Raw genomic sequence first — 22,792 nt, forward strand, 5'->3', positions numbered from 1 at the left:
TTTGTCAGATGTTAGCTAATGTACCACAAAGGTCCAAGTAAATCCTTTGAGTGCTCATGGGGGTTGAGTTCAGAACAGCAGGCAAGCCATTTCATCCTCTTCACTCCCAACCTCTGGAGGTTGTTAAACTCAGCTGTGTAGGATCAAGTGCTGTGATCTTGGAAGATAACTTAGTTCCAGACTGTGGAGATATGGGGTACCAATAGTTTAAAACAAGAGTCAAAAAGCTGTTTGGAATGGACAGATGAGATTTGACAAGCTTTGCTGAGGTACAACACACATACCCAACTCTGCTGCTCATCCCACAAATGCATACAGATGTGGATTTCTAATGGGATATTTACAGCCAAGAAGCACTGTTACAATGAAGAAATAACCCACCAAACAGAAATGTCTTTACTTTCTGTGCAAAGTTTATGACAAATAGTCATCATGGCTTAAAATGTAAATGTGTTACTGATTTGAATCATTTTGTCCTAAATTATCCTGGATACCCTATACGCATACTGGGCTAGGGTCCAGCTTCCTCACAACCAAGGTCGGGTTCAATGATTTTACTCTGAAAGCAGAGTTTCATTGCCTCCGCTTTAGTTGGAAAACTCAACATTTACCTTCCCTTTCAGACATCAATAAATGAACATCATCATCAGTCCTTATCCAGAATCAGTTTATTGAGTCTGATTAGTTCATTGAGATCATCAGCAGCACTGAGGTGCAGCAAGTGGTCATTAAGTTGCTTGTGTAGACAGCTGAACTTTGGCAAAGGAGCACATTATTGCCAAACTATTGGTTATAGCACCCTCCATACTTCTGATTTAATCCTTTCAGTCAGGTTTTGGAAGCTGGTTTTGGAAGCCACATTTCAGTTGAAACCAGCATATCAGTTAATCTTGCAGGTGTTAGATGGGGTTAAAACCAAGGCTTGTGGAGACCTGCCTTTTTTCCCCCCACACCAAACAGGGAAAAACGTTATGCATCTATAAATGTGTATTTAGCGAATGTGTTTTTGAAGGAGGAAGGGGTGGATTCCAAACTGTCAAAACTGGATTAATACTAAAAGCTGCAGGCTTACAGCGTGACAGCTGGTTTCTTGGTTGATGATAATTAGCAAGTATGCATCACTGGAGCCCAGAATCAGCTCTGAATTTACACTGGGCTCTTTGGTAAGCTTGCACAGGTTTGGTGAGTCCTGTTCAAGTTAAGTAGGTAGAACATGAAATTATCTCCAGGATGAGGGTTTTAAACATTTTAAGTGATATCCTTTATATTTTATAGCGCTAAGAAATCCAACAAACAAAAACAACAAAAGAGCAGATCATGTCTGACCGCTCAATGTCAGCTCTCAAAACCTTGCAGCCAAAACACACATAAAACTGCAACAAACAAGAACTTAAGGAATTTTAGCTAACTTTAATTATATATATGCACACAAAGGGCACACTTTTTGTACTAAATAAAAGAAATCTATTTTTTTATTTGTGAACTGTCCCCATGTAGAATCACATTTATGAAAAATGGCTTTTTCTGATCAACTTTCTGTACAATCAGACAAGTGACAATTTATCTTAAAGATCACTTCTTTATTTGCCCAAATACTTGAACTACAAGGACATAAGAACACCCTCAGCTATATAAAACATCAAATTCTGTCAAATGATCAGCAGTACAAACTTGTAAAGCTTTGCTGTCATAGATATCTCTATAAACCAACATTAAGGAGAAGAAACAAGTAAAACAGGTGAATTTAACCGAGAATTTTCCCCAGTGAGCCAAAGACTCACTGGCCTCAGAAATCACAGATGAGGGTTTGCAAAATGAAGGAACTAACAAAACAATAAGCACTCAATACAAAAACTGTATTTACAGAAAAAATTACATTTTCTTAAACCCCAAATCCTCTGGCAAGTCGGTTCTTCAAATCCCTTTTACAAATTCTTATCCATCAATATAAGCAACTACCTTCCTTTTCCCTCCCCCAGTTATTTAAATAGTTCACGCTGGTTTTGTTACAGTCTTTGATGAGATTCTTAATGGTCTAAATCATCCATTTTTAACAGATCAATAACAGTTGCCATGTAATCAATCCATCTGGAAACACAAAAGATCAATTGTGGAAGGTTTGTCATTAGTACATATTCAGGTAATGACAGCAAAGACCTTTGGAGAAAAAAAAAATAACTGAATAACATCTACATTCATGGTGTTTGTTGATGTCCCTTCATAGGCACATACATGCACGCTGCAGTCACATCATGGTATGCAACATAACAGCAAACAGCACACATTAAAGCAAAAACACACACACACACATCCTCATATATACACAGTTGTGTGCATGTATGCACACAAACTCAGAGGAACAGATTTACATTAAGTGCACACATTTTTTTTTCCTATATTTTTAAGGAGGGATAAGTATTTGACAAAACCCATATGGATCACAGCCAAAACCATTAAAATTTCAAGACAAACTTGAGGGGGGGGAAAAAAAAAAAATTAAAAAAGGATGAAACTATTTTGTTCAACATCCACAATTCCAGATGGATCAGATCTTTAAAATTAAAACAAACCTCACCAGCAAATAAACCGAATAAAATACTTCAAGAAAAAAAAAAAAAAAAAAGACAAACTGTCCTGGTTCATCACAAACGGCTGAAATAGCAGGGACAAACAGAATTGTTCGAGACTGATGGATGGACACAATGAGACGTGTTAGTCCAGTAACAGATGCAAGACAATGGATTCTGCAGCGCTTAGGAAGGATGTTGACGACAAAACCTTCACATTTTGAATACAAGAGTGGGTGTAAGTCCGCTTTTGATACAATCTTTGCACATTTATTTGAATCAAACTCCCATATAAAAGTGAATTAACTATGTATCTGGAAGCTCTCATAGGTCGTAAAAACATCAGGAAAATTCTGAATAAATTTCAACATGTTTACTGACAATTCATACCAGTCAGATTACAGAATAACTTGAAAATGACAGGTTTAAGTGAAAAGCCCAGAACACTGTAAATTTTAAAATAGCTTGTGTTTAGATATGATTCCTTGTAACGTGACTTAACAAGTTTTGCGTTGACCTCAAACGGGTTTACTCACAATTACAGCAAATACCCCATAAACTGTGCAGTATACCTCCGAATTGTATACAGATTGGCGTCAAAAGGGCTTTTTACATCCACTTTAATCACATGTAAAACAATAAACCATGACAAATCCATGGGAGATAAACACTTTAAAGACACCGTCTGTGAATGAGAACACGGGTAAGTAAAATCTGAAAATTTCCAGCAACAAAAAGACATTCATAATGGCTTGACTCTTATTTTTTTTCCTGAAAAAAATACCACCTCTGTAAGAACCAAATCATAAAATCTACATCATAGCTTGAGAATACAGAAAAAGAATCAATATTCTGGAAAAAAAAACAAATTAAAAGGAAACATTCTGAAGAGTGCAATTTTTCAGTGCCCCGCACAAATATCCCCCGTCTCTCTCCACCGTACTACTCTTTGGCTCATAAAGCCTGTTCACAACTCGCGCCAACTGTCTTCAACTAATAATCAGAAAACACCAGGAGATGTATAATTTCCCTACATGTTAAAACTAATCTGAAACCATTAAACCTGCAAATGAAGATCAAAAATTCCAGAGCAGAAATGTTTGACATCACCAAACCAGTGGGATGTTGTTTTTGGCATATTATTAGTGGGCAAACCTTTGACACCCAGGAGGAAATTAGATTATTATTATATTTTTTTTTGTTGTTGTTTTTGGAGGGGGGCAGGTTTTCTCCTTGGGTTCAGCAACTAAATTTGTGTATGAGATGGATGAAGCAATGCAGGGGCGCCCTCTGGTGGTAGGAAGAGAGCAGGGTTGGCACAGTGGCAGAGCTCCCTGGACTCTTGGCTCAGCTCAGCGCTGCTCAGTTCGTCTTGCGATGGCGTTTCAGTCCGAATCAGAGTCTGACGACCCTCCGGAGTTTGACTCGCTGCTGCTGTCCTCCGATTTGTTCTCTTTGTCTTCTGCCTCATCGTCGTCTTCATCGTCGTCGTCATCATCACCCTCCTTCTTTAAAAAAAAAGAAGGAAAAAAAAAATCAACACAATTCTCATTCGTGCTTCACCATCACTGCAAACCAAAGACAGATGACACTCACGTCGTCATCATCGTCATCTTCATCGTCTTCCTCACTGGAAGAGTCTGCCTCTGAGGAAGCCTTCTGCTCGTCGTCATCGTCATCATCATCGTCGTCGTCCTCTTCCTCCTCCGTGTCCTGTAAGGACACGCGTTTTAATGACATGACTGTATATGCAGTGTGCTTCACACGTAGGGACGTCTTGGTTAGCTGATTTCACAATGAATGAATCAATCATAAAGACTCTTCATTATCATCACTGTCCACTAAGGATTGTCCCAACCGTATTGGCAGATCATATAAACACACGACTGTGTTGCCTCCATTCAAAATCAGCTTCTCTTGCCGAGATGTCAAATCTAACCAATGTCGATTACATTCACCTGTAAAGTATTTTGCAGAGTTTTACCGCTCACATTAGCAACTAACGCTGGGCCTGCGGGCGCCGCCACGTTCCAAAGCAGGAAGGGATGTTACCACACACTTGCATAGTTCAAAATAAATCCTATATGGTCATTTCAAGTAAAATTTCCTCTGGAGCAGGTTTACACTTCGTTCTTTTATCAAAAAGTAAACAATCTGATGCTATTTATCTTGTTTATGTGATGGCATGTCATAGCTGCTCTGTGTCCACGGCAGTGAGCACACAAACATGTGCGCACACACAGCTTTCCAACAGAGTGTACGCGTCGGAAAATCACGTCAACCAGCTGAAAATCAGACAAAACTATGAGAGGTTTCAAAATTCTCTCAGGCAGGTGAAGATGGAAGCATCTTGCTCCAGTGAGGAGCAGATGGAAGATTTCTCCTGCTCGACAGTCGTCTCGGCAACATGCACAGCTGAACCAGCTGAATCTACGTCATTCTAGGAGTTTCTGAGCCCTGCGAGGGACAGCTGATCTGTCTAGGTGTACTTTACTTCTTGCCTTGTAGCCATTGGGAGAGTAATATTTGCCTACATTCTAATTCTAAAGGTGTATGACTGAGTTTGGGCTTACTGAATAGTGGGGAAAAAATATTTTGACTCTTTGTTTCTTTGTTAAAATATAATCAACTTGGCTTGAGGTCTTTTTTTTTTGTTGTCTGTGTGCAATAGCCTTCAGAAGCCTGTAGCGTTTCACCTTTGTTTAACATCTGTTATTGTGTAGTATCTATTTTTTGTTGGAATTGGACTATTTGGTTATTTTTCTTTGTTGCTATTTATTTCTTTACGTTGGCATCAAAAAATAAAAATAACATTTTTAGACTTATAAGGAGTGTTCATGTGAACATTTACAGTGTTGTGAAAGTGACACATAATAAATGTAACAATAGTAAAATCTTGATTATTTCTCTGACAATAAAAACTATAATCATGATGTTCCTATTCACACACAGCAGCACAGCAGAGCGCCAGAACTCACAGATTTCTTGGCCTTTGCCTTGGGGCCTCCTGGTTTCGCTGGGTTTCTTCTTTTCTGTAAAATGAAAGAATATAACTTCAACATGAAAACAAGGAAATATACTAAAAAGAAGGAAATACACTGAAGCTGAGGGAGAATAAAACCTTACTTGTGAATTATATTCTTTATAAGTGTTTCTTTCTTGTGAAGACAAGCTCTGTGGACAGAAAAAAACATCATGTTAAGAATAAGCTTTTCTTAAGGTGTTATAAATATCTGGACCTCCCACCCACTTCTTACAGCAAGCCACTGCTCCAGCAGGACTTTGTACTGTCTTTGCTTCTCCTCCGCAATCTTCTTATAGCGCTCCTTCTCCTTTAATGGCAACCTCTGCCATCGGCTGCCAATCTCAGTCATCCTCTCCTTCATTGGGAGGTGATTCAGCTCTCCATTGGACAGCATCTCCTGAGAGAACTTTTGATATCCGTTTCTAGTAGATCAAACCCAGGTAATAAAAAATTAATAAAATCCATCAGGGTTTCACAAGCTTAATCGGGCCCATTTTAAATGGATGAGTTGGACGTTGCAAACTTACGATGGTGGTTTCTTGGGTTCACCCTCAAACTTCATCTTCTTCCCTGAGGCAATGGCAGCAGCTGGAGAGCGCATCTCACACAGATCTCTCTGTGGAAGAGAGATAAGTCAGCAGTTAGCTCTCACCGGTCCTGTACACACAGACGCTGTAGATCAAACAAACGTTGCCTCTGACCTCATATCTTTTCTGGTCCTCTGCTGCCTTTTTGATCCACATAATCTTCTCCTTTTTCTCCATGGTGCTCCAGGCTGTTTCCATTGCTTTCTGTGCCTTCGGCCGGTCATTCTGCATAGTACAGGTACAGTAGTTCATTGTTAGAAAACAGTAAAATGCAGATTTATTCATGTTTATATTCATTTTCAGAGCTCCTCTTATATATAAGTGATATAATACTTTTCACAGAAAATGCAATGTGATATTTTACAATGTAGTAAAACATGCCTTAAATCTGGCCAGGTAGTCTCCTATAACACTCTGCTGCCAGATTTCCTGAGCATTCTTGGGCGAATCCGGTAGACGACTTCGATCCTCTTTCTCCTTCTTCTCCGACTCTGCTTTCAGGACCCCTTCTAAACGTTTATACTTTTCCTGCATCACAGAAAGAGCCAGCCCAGCAGAAATATGACTTTTTAAAAAAATGCAATCCCAGCTCGTACATGTAAGTATGTTTTAAGCCGATTTTGGATAGATGCAAGACCTTCTTTTTATCTGGCAGCTCGTTCCACTTGCGTGCCAGGAGTCTCGTCAGCTCGCTGTCAGAAAGGTCCGGCCGCTCCTGCTGCAGTTTGGGACGCTTCTCCTCAGAGAATATGAACATGGCGGAAATGGGCCTTTTGGGTTTCTCTGGGTTAACCTACAGATAGCAGATGGAAGAGGGTAAATGTACTATAATATCTGGATTTAAAATAATACATATGATGAAGACGTATTTCTTTGCTAATACAAGATAATATGGAAGATGGAACCTGATGATAGCAATAAATACTCTGCTTAAAGTAAGCCTCTTTTTTTTAACAAAATTATATTATCTCCAAGCTGAAAATGTTTAAAAAAAATTACCTTTGCTTTAGAGTTTTTCTTTTTTGAGGCTGGACTGCTGGATCCACTGCCCTTCTTAAAACCAACCTTCTCCTCACCCAAGATCCGCTGTTGCTCCTGCTCTGGTAAAGTCTATAAATGCCGCACAGTAAAGAAAAATATGTATTAAATGCTTTAAGTAAAGCACTAAAGACAAATAAAAATGAACCAAAATTAGGACTTACACTAAGGAATCTGTTCATCTCAATCTCATATTCCTTCTTCCTCTGAAAAATATAGAAGTGCAGGAATAAAACCAACAGAAACTAGAGGACAGCAGGTGTTTTCAAGCGAATGATGGGAGGACTGAACGCACCTGCTCGCAGCGTTTCTGGTAGGCGTCCTTCTCGCCCTGTTTCAGCAGCTTCCACCGTTGGCTGCACATCACCATACGCTCTGTGCTGGGAACGTCCTTCATGCTCGACATCAGCTCCGCGCAGAACATCGAGTAACCGTTTCTGAAAGCGTCCACATATCCACATTATGTCCAAATTATAGCTGCAGCCTTTAAATCATCCATTTCAGATGCGCTGCGGAGTATTAGAAGCAGCAACTCACGGAGGAGGCTTGTCGGGCCGACCGTCAGACTTGTCCTTCAGGTGCCGCTCCGCCTTGGTCAGAGTGGACTTGACAATACTTTCCTGTGTCATGTTTAACTCTGGGTGCTGCTGAATGTATTCTCGCATTGTTCCCTGCAAATATTAGAAACACAGAGTTACTAGATGATTAAAAAGGCGGGTGCAGACACTGCATTTGTCGTCACTGTGGCATATTGTGACAGCAACTCTCACCTCATACAGTTTCTGCTGTTCCAGGGACTTTGAGATCCATTTGAGCCTCTTTTTGTCAGACAGCTGTGTCCACTGTTTGCCAAGACTGTCTTTGATGTCTTTGGTTGTCGCCTGGTACCAAATAAAGAATGTTAATATCTGTGGAATAACACAATTACACTTTAAGAGGCCTGATTCTGTATGTTAGAAATCCCCAGGCTTACATCTGGATGTGTCTTAAGGAAGGCCTTCTTTTCATGGTTGTACCACAGCTGTTGGGGCGTTTTCGGCTTCTCAGGGACATTTGAAGCTTTCTTGGTCATGCTCTCCATAAGGTCTGGATGTTCTTCCCTGTTAGCACATTAAAAACCAACATTGAGGCACAATTTTCATCAGCAGGTGGGCTTAACATGATCAGCACTGCCAATCATTTATTAAATAAATTATTTTTGAAGTAATCTCACCTGAATTTCATCATGCTTTGCACAAATGATTCCTTATCTCGTAGGAAATCATCAACATATTTTTTCTGTTGTCGTGTAAAGAAAAAAAAGAATGTTTCAAACTGCATCAACAAGTAAAATCGAGCAATCTTAGGTCATTTTTCTGGCTGACCTTCTTTTTGTCAGGCAGCTCCCTGTACTTCTTGGAGAGGATTTTCGTAAGATCTAGGTTGCTCATTTCAGGATGCAACTTGGCGTATTTGGCCCTCTTTTCCATGAAGAAACGGAAATATGGAGTCAAAGGCTTCTTGGGGAAATCTGGATGCTTCTGTTGATGGAAAAAAAGGTACAAAGATTTGACCCTAAAGCTCCACTCACACAGCTAGCTGTAATTATGTGAAACATCAACTCCAACCTACCTTAATTTTCTTTCCTTTATAAGGATTCTTTATGTAGTCCTGAGCATCAAATATCAGCTCTGTGAGAGTTCTGAATTTACGGATCTGTTTGGCAGAAAAACAAAATGCGTAAACTCAGTAAAGAACTAGATAACTGACATCTTAGTTATGGAAACCAGTGCTGATCAGTGCTGAGTGCGTTTAAATGCCAATGCAAGCTATAGCACATCAAGTAGGTGGACTATACACACCACTTAACCTGCATATCAACGAACAAGAGACCCTCTGCTCAGATCAAGCTGCAAAAGCAGCATATAGGCCGACCTCGAGTATGTGCTTAAATGATTGCTGAGATTTTAATATTTTCCCTTTATGTGGCATATTACGCTCATCAGCAATAAAGGACAATAAACTGTGATCGCTCAGGTAAAGACAGTTAAGGTAGCACACCCCTTTTGCTGGCAAACGTTTCCTTCTCCACCTAAGAGATAAACTTATTTCCTGATGTGTGTCATCACTTCTAGCTGCCTCATGCGTCTCAAGTTTGAATGATGTGTTTACAAATGGGAACATTCCTGCTGTAGTACCTAGTTAACATGTTTTTCCATTTATTTTGGAGACTAAGGGTAGAAACAAAACACTGGGATGCTCAATCTCAAAGTAGTACAAATCTCCAAGTACTACCTCCCTATCTTGGTTGTTGTTTGGGGGGTGAAATTTCTTCCCTGGGAGTCCGTTTAGCATTTGGTTCATGGGGTGGTAATTTGGTTGTCAAGGAAAACACTCCCTAAACACCCTGGATCCTGGAACAAGTTCATGTAGTGGAATAACTATCAACTAAAAAAGTCAGTCCATGTCTCACCTCTTTAGAAACTTCCTGCCACTTCTGCTTACACATCTCTGCGGTGTAAGAGTTGAAGGCCACCTTCTGCCAGTCAAGGTGGGACTCTGACGTCTTGTATTTAGTCAGGTCTTTCTGAGGCAGGGCCACTTTCATGGCCTCCAACAGTTTTAGGAGGTCCTCCTGCACCCATACTGAAAAAAGCAACACACAAATAAAATTTAACAAATCAAGTTTTTTGACCATCTGCTTTGTAAAAAGTGTCCCTGTACAGGTGTAAAATTACTCACATCATACAATTGCATTAACTTTAAGTCATTTATGTTCTGAAATATAACAAATCTGCTGTCAAATCTCACCTTGGTCTTGGGTCGCTGCCTCCATTTCTCCATTCATTTGTGAGTACACAGTGTTTGATCTAAATAAAAGAAGCAAAAATCGAATAAATCTTAATAATTTACCTTTAAATCAATTCAAATTAAATTTAAATGTGTCATTTACCTATACATTATAAAATCACAAGTTTATCTTTTTTAAATTAAAACCAGTTAACATTATTTATATCTTTGTTGTTTACAAGACTGGGAGTGAAATAAGTGATTTGATCCTGATGAATTCAAATCTGCCTCGACATAATGGTTTATGTTCATTACACCGCCCCTAAAACGTTTACGCTACATGGTGAGACATAGGCTATTGCTTGTGACGGCTTCAAATCTCAAATAACACTGCGGAGGGCTTCAACTAGCACAACTAGCTGCGACAACAGGAGTCTCGGTCGAGCAAATTTTGCAAACCGGAATTTGGCGAATTAGTACTGTCCTTATTCCACAACGAAAGTATCGTGGACATACAGGAGCGACCATTTTCTCGCTCGGTCTGCTCGGTAATGGAGGATTTTCAGTCGGAGCGGAGGTTGGGGAGGATCTACGGAAGGAGGAAGCGAATGGACGTGGACGGACAGGCAGCTGTAGGCAACCAGCTGACCACGGACGGGGGATCTGCTTTCGGTCTCCGAGAGGCAGGAATGGTAGCTTGGAAGCACTGCAGCCAAATGCGCCACACTCGACAGAGGCGCCTCATCACCGTTGGACGCGGATCTAGCTCCGCCATGAAAACCTATAATCGTCTCCTCTGTTTACCAAGACAGGAGCGAGGAAAACGACAAAATAATAGTTCGAAGTTAATAAATGTGCTTTTAGAGTATTTTAAGACCGCCTTATTTGTGGGCTTAGCGTTACATGGTTGAATTTTGGAGCAAAAGCCAGAGCATTCTTCAGCGAGGCGTAGCCGAGCTGCGCTCCAATGATGGCGGATGCTCGTTGTTCATCTTGTCCTTGATGGCTCCAGCTCAACTGTCTGAGCTAGCTTCACTAAAACTACAAATATCGACATTTGTGTGAACTCAGAAACGCCATAACCCAAATTTAGACTTCTCGGAACATCGAATCTATTAAATTCAGCCAAAATGACAATATATGGATCTTTACAAATTGGGTGCCGAAGCACTGCACAACCAAGGACAACTAAGCACGCTAAAAGCAGCTCAAATTTGAGTTATTTATAGTTACACTTTTTAAAACGGTATATTTTTATATAAAATGCTAGCAAGATTAATGCTTTTAAAATAAATTTCTGTTATACGGGATCAAATTACCTGCTGTTTACTACACATAAATTATAACAATTAACACTTATTATTTCGCTGTTTTACTTAAATCACAAATATCGCGGAGGAAATAAAAAATTTGTGGCTCTTAATGTCGCCCAGGATAAGTAAACTGTCGTTTAAAAAAGGGTTGTAAGGACTTGCGGAGGCGCAGGAAAAAATAAAATGTTTCTCGGTGAAAAATTATAACATTCTAACAACCGTTTCCGTGGGTTAATCTTAATGATACCTATTTACAATTTCGGCTACAAATAACGGCGGTAAACAGTCTCTTCACTGTCGGGTAAAGCTGAGAGGAAACATGTTAACGTCCGAGGCTGAGCAGCTTCTCTGGCGCGACAAACAGCTCCGGGTCCGCCATGCTTCAGCCCTGCTCTATAAGGAAACCTACCGTGACAAGGTCCAATGGCGCACTGCAAACACTGAAAACGGAGCTTAAAGCTACAGCCAGGGCGTTGCAGACTCCCCTTCCTCGATCCAAAAATCGCATAAGCGAGGACGAGAAGGCGGGTTCTCCGATCTCGGTCGTCGGTGGTTCTGGGCTAGTCAGTGAGAGAAAGAGGGGGAGAGGGAGGGCGAGTCTCTGCACGGTGAGATATTAAACCGAGATCCCTGATGGCTGAGCGAGAGAGGCGGCTAGTTGTTCCGCCAACAGCCGCATGGAGGTTCTCGGCGCGGAAACCACCGTTCATTCCCCCACGCAAACGCTGTTAGACCGCAAATAGCTGACATATAATTAAAAGACTGTGCTCAATATAGTCGATGGGTGTAATTTTAAACAAATATCACAAATATCTCTGGAACTTGCGTTCAGATTCTCCCTCGCTGTTTGACACTAGAAATTCGGGTATGGCCGACCTCGTCTCTACCCTTCCACAGCGGTCGGTTTGTTTTGCGACTACAGAGAAACTAGTGCACGAGGAGCGTGTCGAAAGCAAACGTTAAAGCTATATTTTCCTACTTTTGACAATTTTTGTGGTTTGTTTCCGCGCGCTCTTGCTGTTTTGTGTTAAAACCGAGTGACCGTTGTGTTGGCTTACCTGTCTCGACGTGAGCTTCGGTGTCGCTGTGGAGGAAGAAAGGGAGGGTTGAACGATAGCCAGCACTGCGCCGTCGGTCCTGGGCTCCAGTCCCCGCAGAGATGGTCCTTCCCCCCGCCTCCATCTCACTCGCCGTCTCCCTCCACTCAACGCGCAGCAGCTCTTCTCTCTCCATCCAACCATTTCGCTACGCCGACACAACCACATTTTTCCGATGTCACAACCTTGTTTATGAACACAAACGAAGACGATTGTTTTTTTCTTCCCCGAGGCCGACCATGTCACTTATTCAACCGAAGTTTGCAGCCCGAATATTTTATCAGGAAAAGTTATAAAATAAGTTGCGCCATTGGTTGTCCAATTTAGTGCAACTATCCAGCTTAATCAAATATATTCAACATTAAATGTGATTTATTGAGAAGTTTTTAATTTTATCCAATCATTGCCAGAGTTTCCCCTTTATCATAGAGGCACCGTTATAGGAGCGTCTACGCCGTTTCCCACTGCTCTAAGAGTCTTTTACTGAATTGTAGGCGGTTGTTTGACAGCTTCATTTTGGCCCAGCATGTTTTTTTCTTTTCAACTCCACCTTGTGTGTTTGTGGGCGGAACCCCCGACCATCCAATCCAGTCAGCCCGATTCAGGAAAACAAATGACTTTCAGGCACTCGGCCTTGTTAAACTATGCTGTGTTCACTTGCTGTGGGAAAAGTAACCCACTACAAAGGTGCACAGATTGAGAACAGCTTTCAGAAACTTGGACTATATAATATTTTATGGTAAGAGGAATTCTGTTTTACGTTTGGGGTTAAAAAGCTACTGGCAGCATTTCTTAGAGATAGATTGTAAAATTATGCAATTATGAGTGCATTTAGACATAATTTGCAACTTTATTGTGGTTTACCAACAAATCATTTAATTATATGTTGATTATATCAGTTACTTATCGAGATGATAATTCTGTTTTTTTTATTTTAAATGTCACTCATGTAATGATGTTTGTCTAAGTTTTTCTCATCCCATGTTACCAGTCATTTAGTGGTGGAAAATAAAAATTAAAATTGCATTTTGTTGTTAGTTTGTTGCAAATGGATCTTGAACATCTGACATTAGGATTGAAGCTGGGTCTGTAGTAGATCCTGATTGCATTAGTCAAAATATTTTTTCCACTGTCAGTATTTAATATGCGTTTAAAGCAAGAATTCAACTTATAATAAGTAATGTAATATTTTCTTTTACAGTTTAAGAGATTTAAAGCGGTATTATGAACCAGTACTTTAAGAAAAATATAGATACTGCTGGAATAAACAAAGCTGGTAATATAGATAATAAAATGAATCTGGTTTTGAAATGGTTTAACTTTTGTGGTAATATTGTTCATGTCTATCTGTATGTATTTAATTGTATTAAAGATGTGTGTAAAACATTAATAAGTAAATAAAGTTCCCAAATTATTCAATAAAATAATGCATAAAAATAGTGAGCAAATTTATTCCCACTACAAGAAGGAAAATGTTCTGTTCAATTTTCTTGTAATGAGGCTTGAGAGAGTCGTTGAGTTTGAATTTAAGAAGCTGGAGTTTCAGTGATGTTCCTGAATGCAGCATGCCGCTAGAAGGCAGACATCATTCAAGTAAACTCCCATTCCTTTTATTCAAAGTTTAAAAAGAAGGAGATGCCTTAAATTTGATCAGTGTTGCTCCTAGTTAAACTAAAGAAAACTAAGCGTTTTAAAGGTTGTTTTTTAAAATGATTTTTAATAAAGGGAAATTCAAAGCATGTACAGTGTTTTAAGCGAACAAATGTGATAGGCAAAAAAAAAAAAGAAGAGCATTTTAAGACATTTACAAAGAAATGTTTCCCTGATGTCATCGGTGCAACAATCAGCTCAATAGTATCTCACCAATGACTTCCTATTACTGCTCATTACATTTTATAATCCTAAAGCAATTACACTCAGTTCTAAATGAATTTCACATCTTGTTTTATACAAACAGAGCAACTAAACAAAAACTATCCTGTAAACATATCCCAAACAAAAGATTAAATGAAGCAAACTCGAGAAACCCACCCTAAAATTCATTTGAGAAAAAGAATAGACAAAAAGCTTTGGTTTTATAGCACCTCTGACAGTTCAGCAAATTTCATTATTTGTTCAAGATTAATAATATTGATTTAAATTTGATTAAGTTAAGGTGAATTTAGAAAATACCACAGGCAGATTTCAAATGTCACTGCACTATAGTCACTTAAAAGTCACTCAATATTTGATTATTCAAAGAAAAAACACATAACAAATGGATTTAACTCAAATCTTTGGGGAAAATAAATACCTCTGTTTTTTTTATGTTGCTCTTAAATCAGAATACTATCTTTTAATCTAAGAAGATAAAGAGCAGATACCAGTAAAAACACAAAAATTAGATGCTGGAATATTGTGTGTATGTATCAAGTAATTTCCTTAAAAGATAAATAACAGAACAGTTTGAAAATACAAAACTAATGACTTCACTTTTTTAAACTTCTTACGCCAGTCCATCCTCCTCGTCGTCGAATTTCACTTTGGCATCGTCTGCATCCAGCTGTAAGAGAAACCGAGACATGAAACAGCAAAGTTATGTGTGAGGGATGGGATGAGAGAATCAGATGCAGACAGGTACTTACGCATTTCATCTCTAGGGGAGTGAAAAGCCGTCCGGTCATGAGGATGCGCAGAGGAACGGTGAGAATGAGAATAAAAGGCAGAGCCAAAGAGAAGGGGCTCATCTTCACCACCCACAGGACAGCCAGACACACAAGCTGGATGACAGTAAAAAGATGCATCCGCAGGGTCTGCACCTACACAGATGACCACACAGGAGAGAGTTAGGAGCTGACTGACATTAAAATGCAAAAAAAAGGAACAAAAAAATAAAGTTTATATTGTGATAAACACCATGAAGCAGCTACAAAGAAGAGCAAAGTGATTGCATACAGATAAAGAGATGAAAAACAAGACTTTTTGCCACCAACACATTAAACAGAATTTGAGAAGGATAGTTACCCTGGTGGCATAGGCATCAGAAGGATGGTATTTCTTTGGAGTGATAAGCAGACGCATCCTGTCCCACATCTGGACTCCACTCAGAGAGGTGATACCCATATAGAGGAAGATGCCAAACAAGGCTGTCATAGGAATCATCTTCAGAATGGGTTCCATGAAAATCGAAGCACCTGAAAGTCAGAGAAGACATCGTAAGAAAGAGGAAAAAATGGAAATTTATGCTAAATCTGCTCTGACTGCATCAGCATTATAGACAGCAGCACATACCAACGAGGGCGGCCACGATTGTGCCACTGATCCTCTGCTCAACCACCTTCTCTATCTCTGGTTTGGGGCCCTTGGTCATGACAGTGAGAGCATTGGCATGGGTGACTGATCGCACTGTAGCAGCACTCAGCCAAGGCACCCCAAAGATGGAGGATATGCCTCCCATGGTGACCAGTAGGAGCAGATCAAAATGGAAACCAGATCCTTTCACCATCTTCCTCTCAGGTTTGCTCACAATCAATCTTGAATCCGAGAAAGAACAGAAAAAAGCACCTGAAAAATGTTGTTCACACGGGTTGCAAACAACAGTGATGCCATCATTTATAGAGTAACTCACGTAGTAATCTGGGACTCCATGAAAATGAGGATAAAAACAAGCAGGGCAGGTATGCAGCAAGCTCCCATCATCCAGACAGGGAAATCCTTCTTTTCTCCCAAGGGGTTGATGAACCAGCCTCTGGCTCTGGGGTTGGTCACTTCAACACCTTTTGGCACAACCAGTTTCTACAAGGGGAGGGGGTGATATTCATTCAGAAAAACATCAGTAAAGATAGAGCTTTAAGTTGTACTGCTTCACTTTCTGAGCATGTTTTGGGTAGAGAGAGAGAGAATCAGTCAAAATAGTAATCATAGTAATAATACAGTAATCAATAGTAATATTCATTAAACTAAACATTATCTGTTTGATGCATCATTGGGGAGGAGCTTTGGCCTGCTCTTTGTGATCACCTTTGCTCGTGCACAGCTCTCATACTGTCCTGGAGCATTAGTGAGGTTGAAGTCTGGACTTTGAGCTACTGCAACACCTTGAGTGTTTTCTCTTTCAGCCACTCTGTTGTAGATTAAGGGTCATTTTCACTTTGCATGAACCAGTTTCATCTGGATGGCCTCACGTTTGACTCCATTATATTTATTTACAGTGTAGCTCTGGGAGCTAAGCTCTCTTTGTCAACTCAGGGACTGCAAGGTGTCTAGATCCTGTAGCTGCAGAACAAACTCAGTGTGCTTGAGGATTTATACTGATTTCTACTTTGTTAAGAAATAACTTTTCAAGCCTAAGCTGCGCTGCTATGATTGACAACTGTCATGAATGTTTCCCACTCCAACAAATTATTTGTTCTCAGGTAATGTTTAGGAACAGATTGAAATTGTCATCCCAGTGGATCTCATGCATATGCAAAATCTTAAGTGCACACAGTATAATCTGCAATTTGTCCATTTTTTCAGCATTTACCTGGGTGTAAGCATCTTCAATGCAGATGTCCACAGCAATCATAAAGAAAATAGCAATAGGGACGCCAAAATCTCCAATCAGGCGACGAATCTAGAGAGATGGAGCAACTAGTAAACATCACCTCACTTTAAAAGATTTTTCAAATACAATACTTTAGAGTTAGAAAAAAAAATCTTACCCAGCCAGGAAAGTAGTGGCCAGTCTTGAAACCTCTGAGGGAGTATGCAATGAAAAAGCAGCCAAACATGAGGCACATGGACAGGAGGGCAGTGTTGGGGTATGGCCTTTCAATCTCCAGCTCCTTAATGGTGACGTTGCCATCTGAATGTAACTCAGTGTGCTCCACGACGAGTGGGTGGAAAGGATTGTCCACTGTGTCGTTGAGATGGTCATAATTCAGGATCAGAGGGTGGGTTTGGAAGATCTGAAGAGGAAAAAGCAGAAAATGAAACAAACGAGACAAGAGCAGGTGATATTAAAGTGAAATGAAGTCTCAGATGTGGATTAGATGTAAGAACAACATGAGAGAACCTTTATGAGTTTTGCAAAGGTCTCGTAGATGAAGATGAGCGAGATGAGGATGGAAAAGATTTCTTGAGTGAAGCGGGAAATGTACCGGACCAGGAAGCTGCCTTCCACCGCCACGATGACAACCGCAATCACTACCAGCCACATACCCACCCAGGTACGGCCCACGATGTACTCCATGTCCTGGGACTTGCAGAACTAATATGAGATGAACAAAGTGAAAGGAATTTAAAAAAAAATTAGTCCTCTAAAGACTTTTTGAAGGAGTTTTAACTTCTTTCAATTTGTACACACAGCAAAAAATGCTTCCTCAAACAGGAGCAGAGGTCCAGAGAAGCCGATGACAAGAACAGGCTGGGCAGCGAATAAACAGAAGATGACACCCTGGACGCAGGTGGAGACCATCAGCTCTGACACACCCATCATTTTGTCAGTTTTGTCAGCTGGGGTCAGAATCAGAAAGAATTATTATTAACTTTAGCAGTCGTTGATGAGAAAAGTCATCATCGTGTCCTGGACTGTCCTTTACCTAGAAGCCCTCCAAAAGTGATGGCTGGGGAGAGGGCAGCGAAGTAGATGAAGATGATGGCGGATATGACCTGAGGGTTCAGAGCATCTGTAAAGTCGCTGATATAGTGGCGATATCTGCGCTTAATGTCCTTCACCATTCCACCAAACGGATAGCCTGTACGGGCCAAAGGGTCCTCCTTCGGCTCCTCTGGAGCGGCCATAGCTAAACAGGAAAACAAATTAAACCGACTTTAAAACATTAAATTAACTCTCCCTCAGTTCTGTTTTTAAAATGTTAGTGTGCACCATTGCAGCTTGCTGTGGATTCTAACCTCTGGCCCTTTCTCCAAAGGCAAGTCGGGTGTCAGTAGGACGGTACCTGTCACGCAGCATCTTATGCTGGAAAGCAACTATTGGCTCCAGCATCACCTGATCTTGGATCTCAGTGGGAGGAATCACAATGCTGCAGTCCATGAAGTCGGCAATGGCGGTGTACAGATCTTTGTCAGTTTGGGCCAAGTAAGCTTCCAGACAGAACACCTGACAAACACCCCCACGCCCCCCAAAAACCAAAAACTTTATTTACCTGCACCAAATAAACTAGAGGGGAATGTGTTGTCTCATTACTGAAGTTGCTGTTGTTCCATTTCCACTTTCCCTTACTTACCCAGTCAGCCATCAGAGCACCCATAGCACGTCCACATTCACTGTAGTTCATTTCAGTTGTTGTGGGGCCCACCAACATAAAGACGAAGCGAATAGGGACAGAAGACTGCAAAACGGACTCCATCACCACAGAGTCGACCAGTCTGACAAAGGCCATCACTGGTTTCTGCAGAAGGTCGAGGACACCTATGGAAAAAAAAAACACTTTGAAAATATCTGCACTAGAAACAAATTGAAGAAAGTGGCATAAACCTGCATCAGAATAATTTACCTGTGAGGACAACTGAGGCCTCCACGTTATCAGAGCTCTCTCTCTGCAAAGGAAAACAGGTTATATTAACATACAAACATCCCAAAGGATAGTAATGAATATAAATCCTCAAAGTGTGTACCTTCTTTGCAACAGAAAAAGTCTGCATGTGAATGTCTCCAGAGGGGGTGACCACAGGTCCCGTAGACTGACTGAAAGGACAAATAAAATAATGAAAGAGTGCATTCGGTGAACATGTCTGAGAGTTTATCTCCTTGCAGAAGAAACAGAGAAACATGCATATGTGTAACCTGCGTCTCAACAGCAGAGCTCTCAGCAGGCCCTCTCGATCAGAAGCCCGGATCTCATCTTTGCTCAACAGCTCATCGGCAATTTTCTCAGCCACAGCAGACAGACTGCCAGCATTCATGTCAAAGATGAGCGCACCTGAGGATGGAGGCTTCAGTTTACCATGGTTTTAAACTTTGTCTTTCTAACTGATCTTATCCACATGTGTGCTTATTTCTATTTCATTTAAGGTTTTAATGTCACCTGTGCTCAGGGTTTTGCGGACTTGGAGTAAGCTCTTAAAGGTGAGATAAGACACATGAGAATGTCCCCACTTTCCTGTGGCAAGTTCCAAGTTCTCTTCATAGCCCACCCATCGGCTGGTCTCCTGCCAGATGTTGCCCTGGAGTTCATTCAGCTCTACATAGGCCTGTGGTAATGCAGAGGGATAAGTTAAATATTTCCAATCCAGCATGCAAGAGTTCATTATATTGATCTTGAACACGTTATTTGAAAGGAGAGACTAACTTGAGCATCCCCTCTTGTGGTGGCATTGGTGTTCAGATTCAGAAAAGCTAAAATAAAGAGCCAGATAAGTGATTTTTGCCATTATATTAGGACATAATACTAAAATTCTCCACTTATTTTCAGAAGAATATACCATCTGAATCAATGGGAACGACAACGGCTTCTGGATGAAGTTCATTCTCTTCCTCTTCCTCCTCCTCTTCCCTCTGTTCAGGATCAAAGCTCCCACTCAGGCCTGGTGAAGCCCTGGTGGTTTGGAAATACAGAAATGTTAATTAAGGCAAAGGATGGTATGACTGGCAACATTTTTCAGCGCATGTGCAATTCTGTAAACTTGAAAATATTTTCTCATGCTGTTCTTTGCACAGCCACAAGATGGCAGCACTACACCCTCATATTTCTCAGCTTCAACCTTATCGTTACTTGGACTAAAAGACTGTCAAGTCTGATTTCAGATACTGCAGACTAACCACAGACTGTGGTGCAGTTTTCAGTGCAGTTGGATGCATCTAACATTGACTATCCTACTAACATCATGTTGTGTATTCGAGTCTTTTCCTCCTGTGCTTTGAATTAATATGCTACTGTTGCACAATTTTGAAATTACTAAAAGCAGCTTGAACCCTCCTTCTTGAATGGAATTAAAGGTTTTTGCTGGAATAGCACACTGGTCATGCTCCATATAAGACACCCATTATCTTATCAGAAACAGAGTGCAGAAATTGAGCATAAACATCACAGTGGGGAACAGAGAGGCTTCGGTGAGGAACTTACAGTCTCACTGGAGAGGGGAAGGCTGCATCATTGTCTTCATATGACATCTCACTGCCCTACATCAGAGGGAAAATGAGAGAATTAATGGAAGCTGTTGGAAGAAAATCATAAGGGGAAATACCTATTTTTTAATACATCAGAGAAGATGTTTGGAGCTGCTGCTGCTGCAGACAAAAAAACTGTCAGATGATAAAAGTAGACCAACCTCCTCAAAACTGAAATTGTTCTCCATGGATGCTGAATAGTCTGTCCTTCAACTTTCAGTTACTTTTATGCATTCCCTAAAACAGAAAATGGGTTAATCAACACTCAGAAGATAAATAATAATAATAATATAAAAATTAATGAGATGTATAAAAACCTGGGAACCAATCAAACCTGCTAATTCTGACAAATATTTCATGTAGATGGATGCAGCTGAATCATCCTAAACACCGGATTTGCCAAAAATTCTTAACCATCACAAGTAAAGCGCCTCTGTTCTGTATGCAAACTGTTAGGGTGTTTTTACTGTTGAGGGAAAAGTTACTCATTCACCAACCAGCTCTCAACTAGACCTATTTTCAGCCTTTTTCAGGCAACTTTGATAAAGACACAATAGTCCACCATCACAAGCTGCATTTTGAGTTTTTCTGCAGAGCTGCAGCTCAGGGCAGATAATCAATCGGCCGTTGACAATTTGAGAAACGATACAGTTTCAATAGGAGCCTACAGAGTTTCTTATCTTGTGGTTACACCCTTCAGCCAGATACATCTATCCCACTCAGAAGCAGCACAGTAAAATTTGAAATATGCAGCTTCTAAAGCTACTGTAACATCAAATAATACAAAATTAACAACAATCTTACATTGATCTTCAATTTAAAAAAAAAAAGCTATTTGGTTTTACATTTCTCAGATATATGAGAAGGCTAGGTAGTTTTTTGTAATGAGCCTCTGAAAACAGGAATTCTCTACATACACTGACTCGGTGCCTATTTGATATAAGAAGGAATTATTATTTTAAAACAAAGAAATCTACTGATATGGTCAATACATGTGAGAAAATTATCTTTCATTTAGGACTTACTTCGTCAGCTGTAGAACTGACATTAAGCAGATATTTTTACACATATCAAGAGGAATTTGGTGACATTTTTTTAAAAAATGCAGCAAAATGTAAAAGTCCTTACTGGCTTAACGGGTTTTTACATCCCATCTACAATAAATCTACTTTCTCATATCATCAGAGTAAAAAAAGACAGAAAAAAAGCTTGATCCATGGTTACAGAGTATGGGGCACATTTGTTTCTAAAAGTTAGAATTCCTTTACTTAAACATAACTTAAATTCATGATAATTTACACTGAATTTCTGGCAATCACTCCTATATAAGTACATATAGATTTCCATCTTGTTTGATCTCTACCTTCTGGTTCACTAGTACCCAAAAAGTGTCTAACCATTGGCCGAAAGAGGCCACACCCTTACCTGCATGCAGGTATTCCACCTGGTCTCTAGCAGTGGACACAGGACGATCACTGCGCTGTCAGCCTCGACAAGCCCGATGACAAAATGAGCCAGGACCAACAAAAAAAAAAAAAAAATTACTACAGTGCAAGCCTCAGAGAAGCGGGAACACCCACACCAAACAACGTCAACAAGTGCAGTACCCTACAAACCATGATCATGATGGTGAGGGGGGGCAGAGGGTGTATGACATACAAACATCTCTATCAGCCTGGGACACCTTGAGACAGGGATATCCCAGCCCTAAATTGCCTGCTCCGCCCTCTCTGCATGAATCAAGTCCAAGGCTGGACAAGGACTGAACCTCATGCTGTCTGAGGGGCACACAAGAGGGTAGAGAAGGGGGCAAATTACAGTATCTTTAGTTGAGCATCTTTTGACGTCATCTTGTTTACCATCTGGGAATTCCCTCCCAATTGGGGTTGCAGATGGAAGGAGTGGGGTTGGTTCCAGGAGATGCAATGTAAAGACATTAAACTTTTTTTTCTGTACAACCCTCAAACTCACTTCGGTTAGTGAGCATAGACACAAAGTGACACCTCCTCCACAGCTGATTGGAGGGGCTCCTGGTGGCCGATGACTGATGTTGACCCATTAAGATGGGCAGACTGGTGAAAGAGAAACACATTAATGTTTGATGAAGATTTTAATGTTAAAAACAACAAACAGAACATGAAACATGAGACTGCTTTGGCTATTTTTGCTGCCAAAAAATAGAAAATAACTTATGCAGTTAAAAACAATGCAGTTCAATGTCATTCAAAATTACATGAAAGAAATGGGTTTGCACATGATTTTTCACCTCATGAGATCATCACCTGGAGCTCTCACACATGCTGA

At 40.4% G+C, this 22,792-nt stretch overlaps 2 protein-coding genes across 9 annotated transcripts; both read right to left on the reverse strand.

The window, feature by feature from the left end:
• Positions 1-1,559: 1,559 nt before the first annotated feature.
• Positions 1,560-13,023, reverse strand: ubtf (upstream binding transcription factor). 8 transcript variants are annotated; one of them, XM_042011488.1, is made up of 21 exons: positions 12,358-13,023; positions 10,008-10,066; positions 9,670-9,842; positions 8,829-8,912; positions 8,582-8,737; positions 8,431-8,495; positions 8,191-8,317; positions 7,988-8,098; positions 7,755-7,888; positions 7,513-7,654; positions 7,382-7,423; positions 7,179-7,289; positions 6,817-6,972; positions 6,561-6,707; positions 6,294-6,404; positions 6,120-6,208; positions 5,825-6,014; positions 5,694-5,741; positions 5,546-5,599; positions 4,158-4,280; positions 1,560-4,072 (listed from the first exon to the last, which is right to left on the reverse strand). In XM_042011488.1, exons 2-21 carry the CDS (start codon positions 10,042-10,044, stop codon positions 3,953-3,955), a joined length of 2,220 nt encoding a protein of 739 aa, XP_041867422.1. In that variant the 5' UTR covers positions 10,045-10,066; positions 12,358-13,023; the 3' UTR covers positions 1,560-3,952. The 8 variants fall into 8 exon arrangements, with proteins under 8 accessions (XP_041867422.1, XP_041867431.1, XP_041867437.1 ...); XM_042011497.1 differs by lacking the exon at positions 12,358-13,023 and adding an exon at positions 11,709-11,889; XM_042011503.1 differs by lacking the exon at positions 12,358-13,023 and adding an exon at positions 11,347-11,385.
• A 1,067-nt stretch (positions 13,024-14,090) lies between these two features.
• On the reverse strand, positions 14,091-22,081 carry slc4a1a (solute carrier family 4 member 1a (Diego blood group)). Its single transcript, XM_041972582.1, has 21 exons — positions 21,914-22,081; positions 20,650-20,725; positions 20,445-20,500; positions 19,804-19,916; positions 19,671-19,717; positions 19,407-19,572; positions 19,166-19,301; positions 18,997-19,066; positions 18,876-18,918; positions 18,606-18,790; positions 18,271-18,478; positions 17,958-18,161; positions 17,723-17,871; positions 17,432-17,626; positions 17,079-17,324; positions 16,901-16,990; positions 16,004-16,170; positions 15,667-15,908; positions 15,400-15,569; positions 15,021-15,194; positions 14,091-14,938 (listed from the first exon to the last, which is right to left on the reverse strand). The coding sequence occupies exons 2-21, from the start codon at positions 20,674-20,676 to the stop codon at positions 14,882-14,884; spliced, it is 2,745 nt and encodes a 914-aa protein (XP_041828516.1). The 5' UTR covers positions 20,677-20,725; positions 21,914-22,081; the 3' UTR covers positions 14,091-14,881.
• Between the last annotated feature and the right edge of the window lie 711 nt (positions 22,082-22,792).

This window comes from Melanotaenia boesemani, chromosome 2 (assembly GCF_017639745.1).
Source record: "Melanotaenia boesemani isolate fMelBoe1 chromosome 2, fMelBoe1.pri, whole genome shotgun sequence".
Classification (NCBI taxonomy): domain Eukaryota; kingdom Metazoa; phylum Chordata; class Actinopteri; order Atheriniformes; family Melanotaeniidae; genus Melanotaenia; species Melanotaenia boesemani.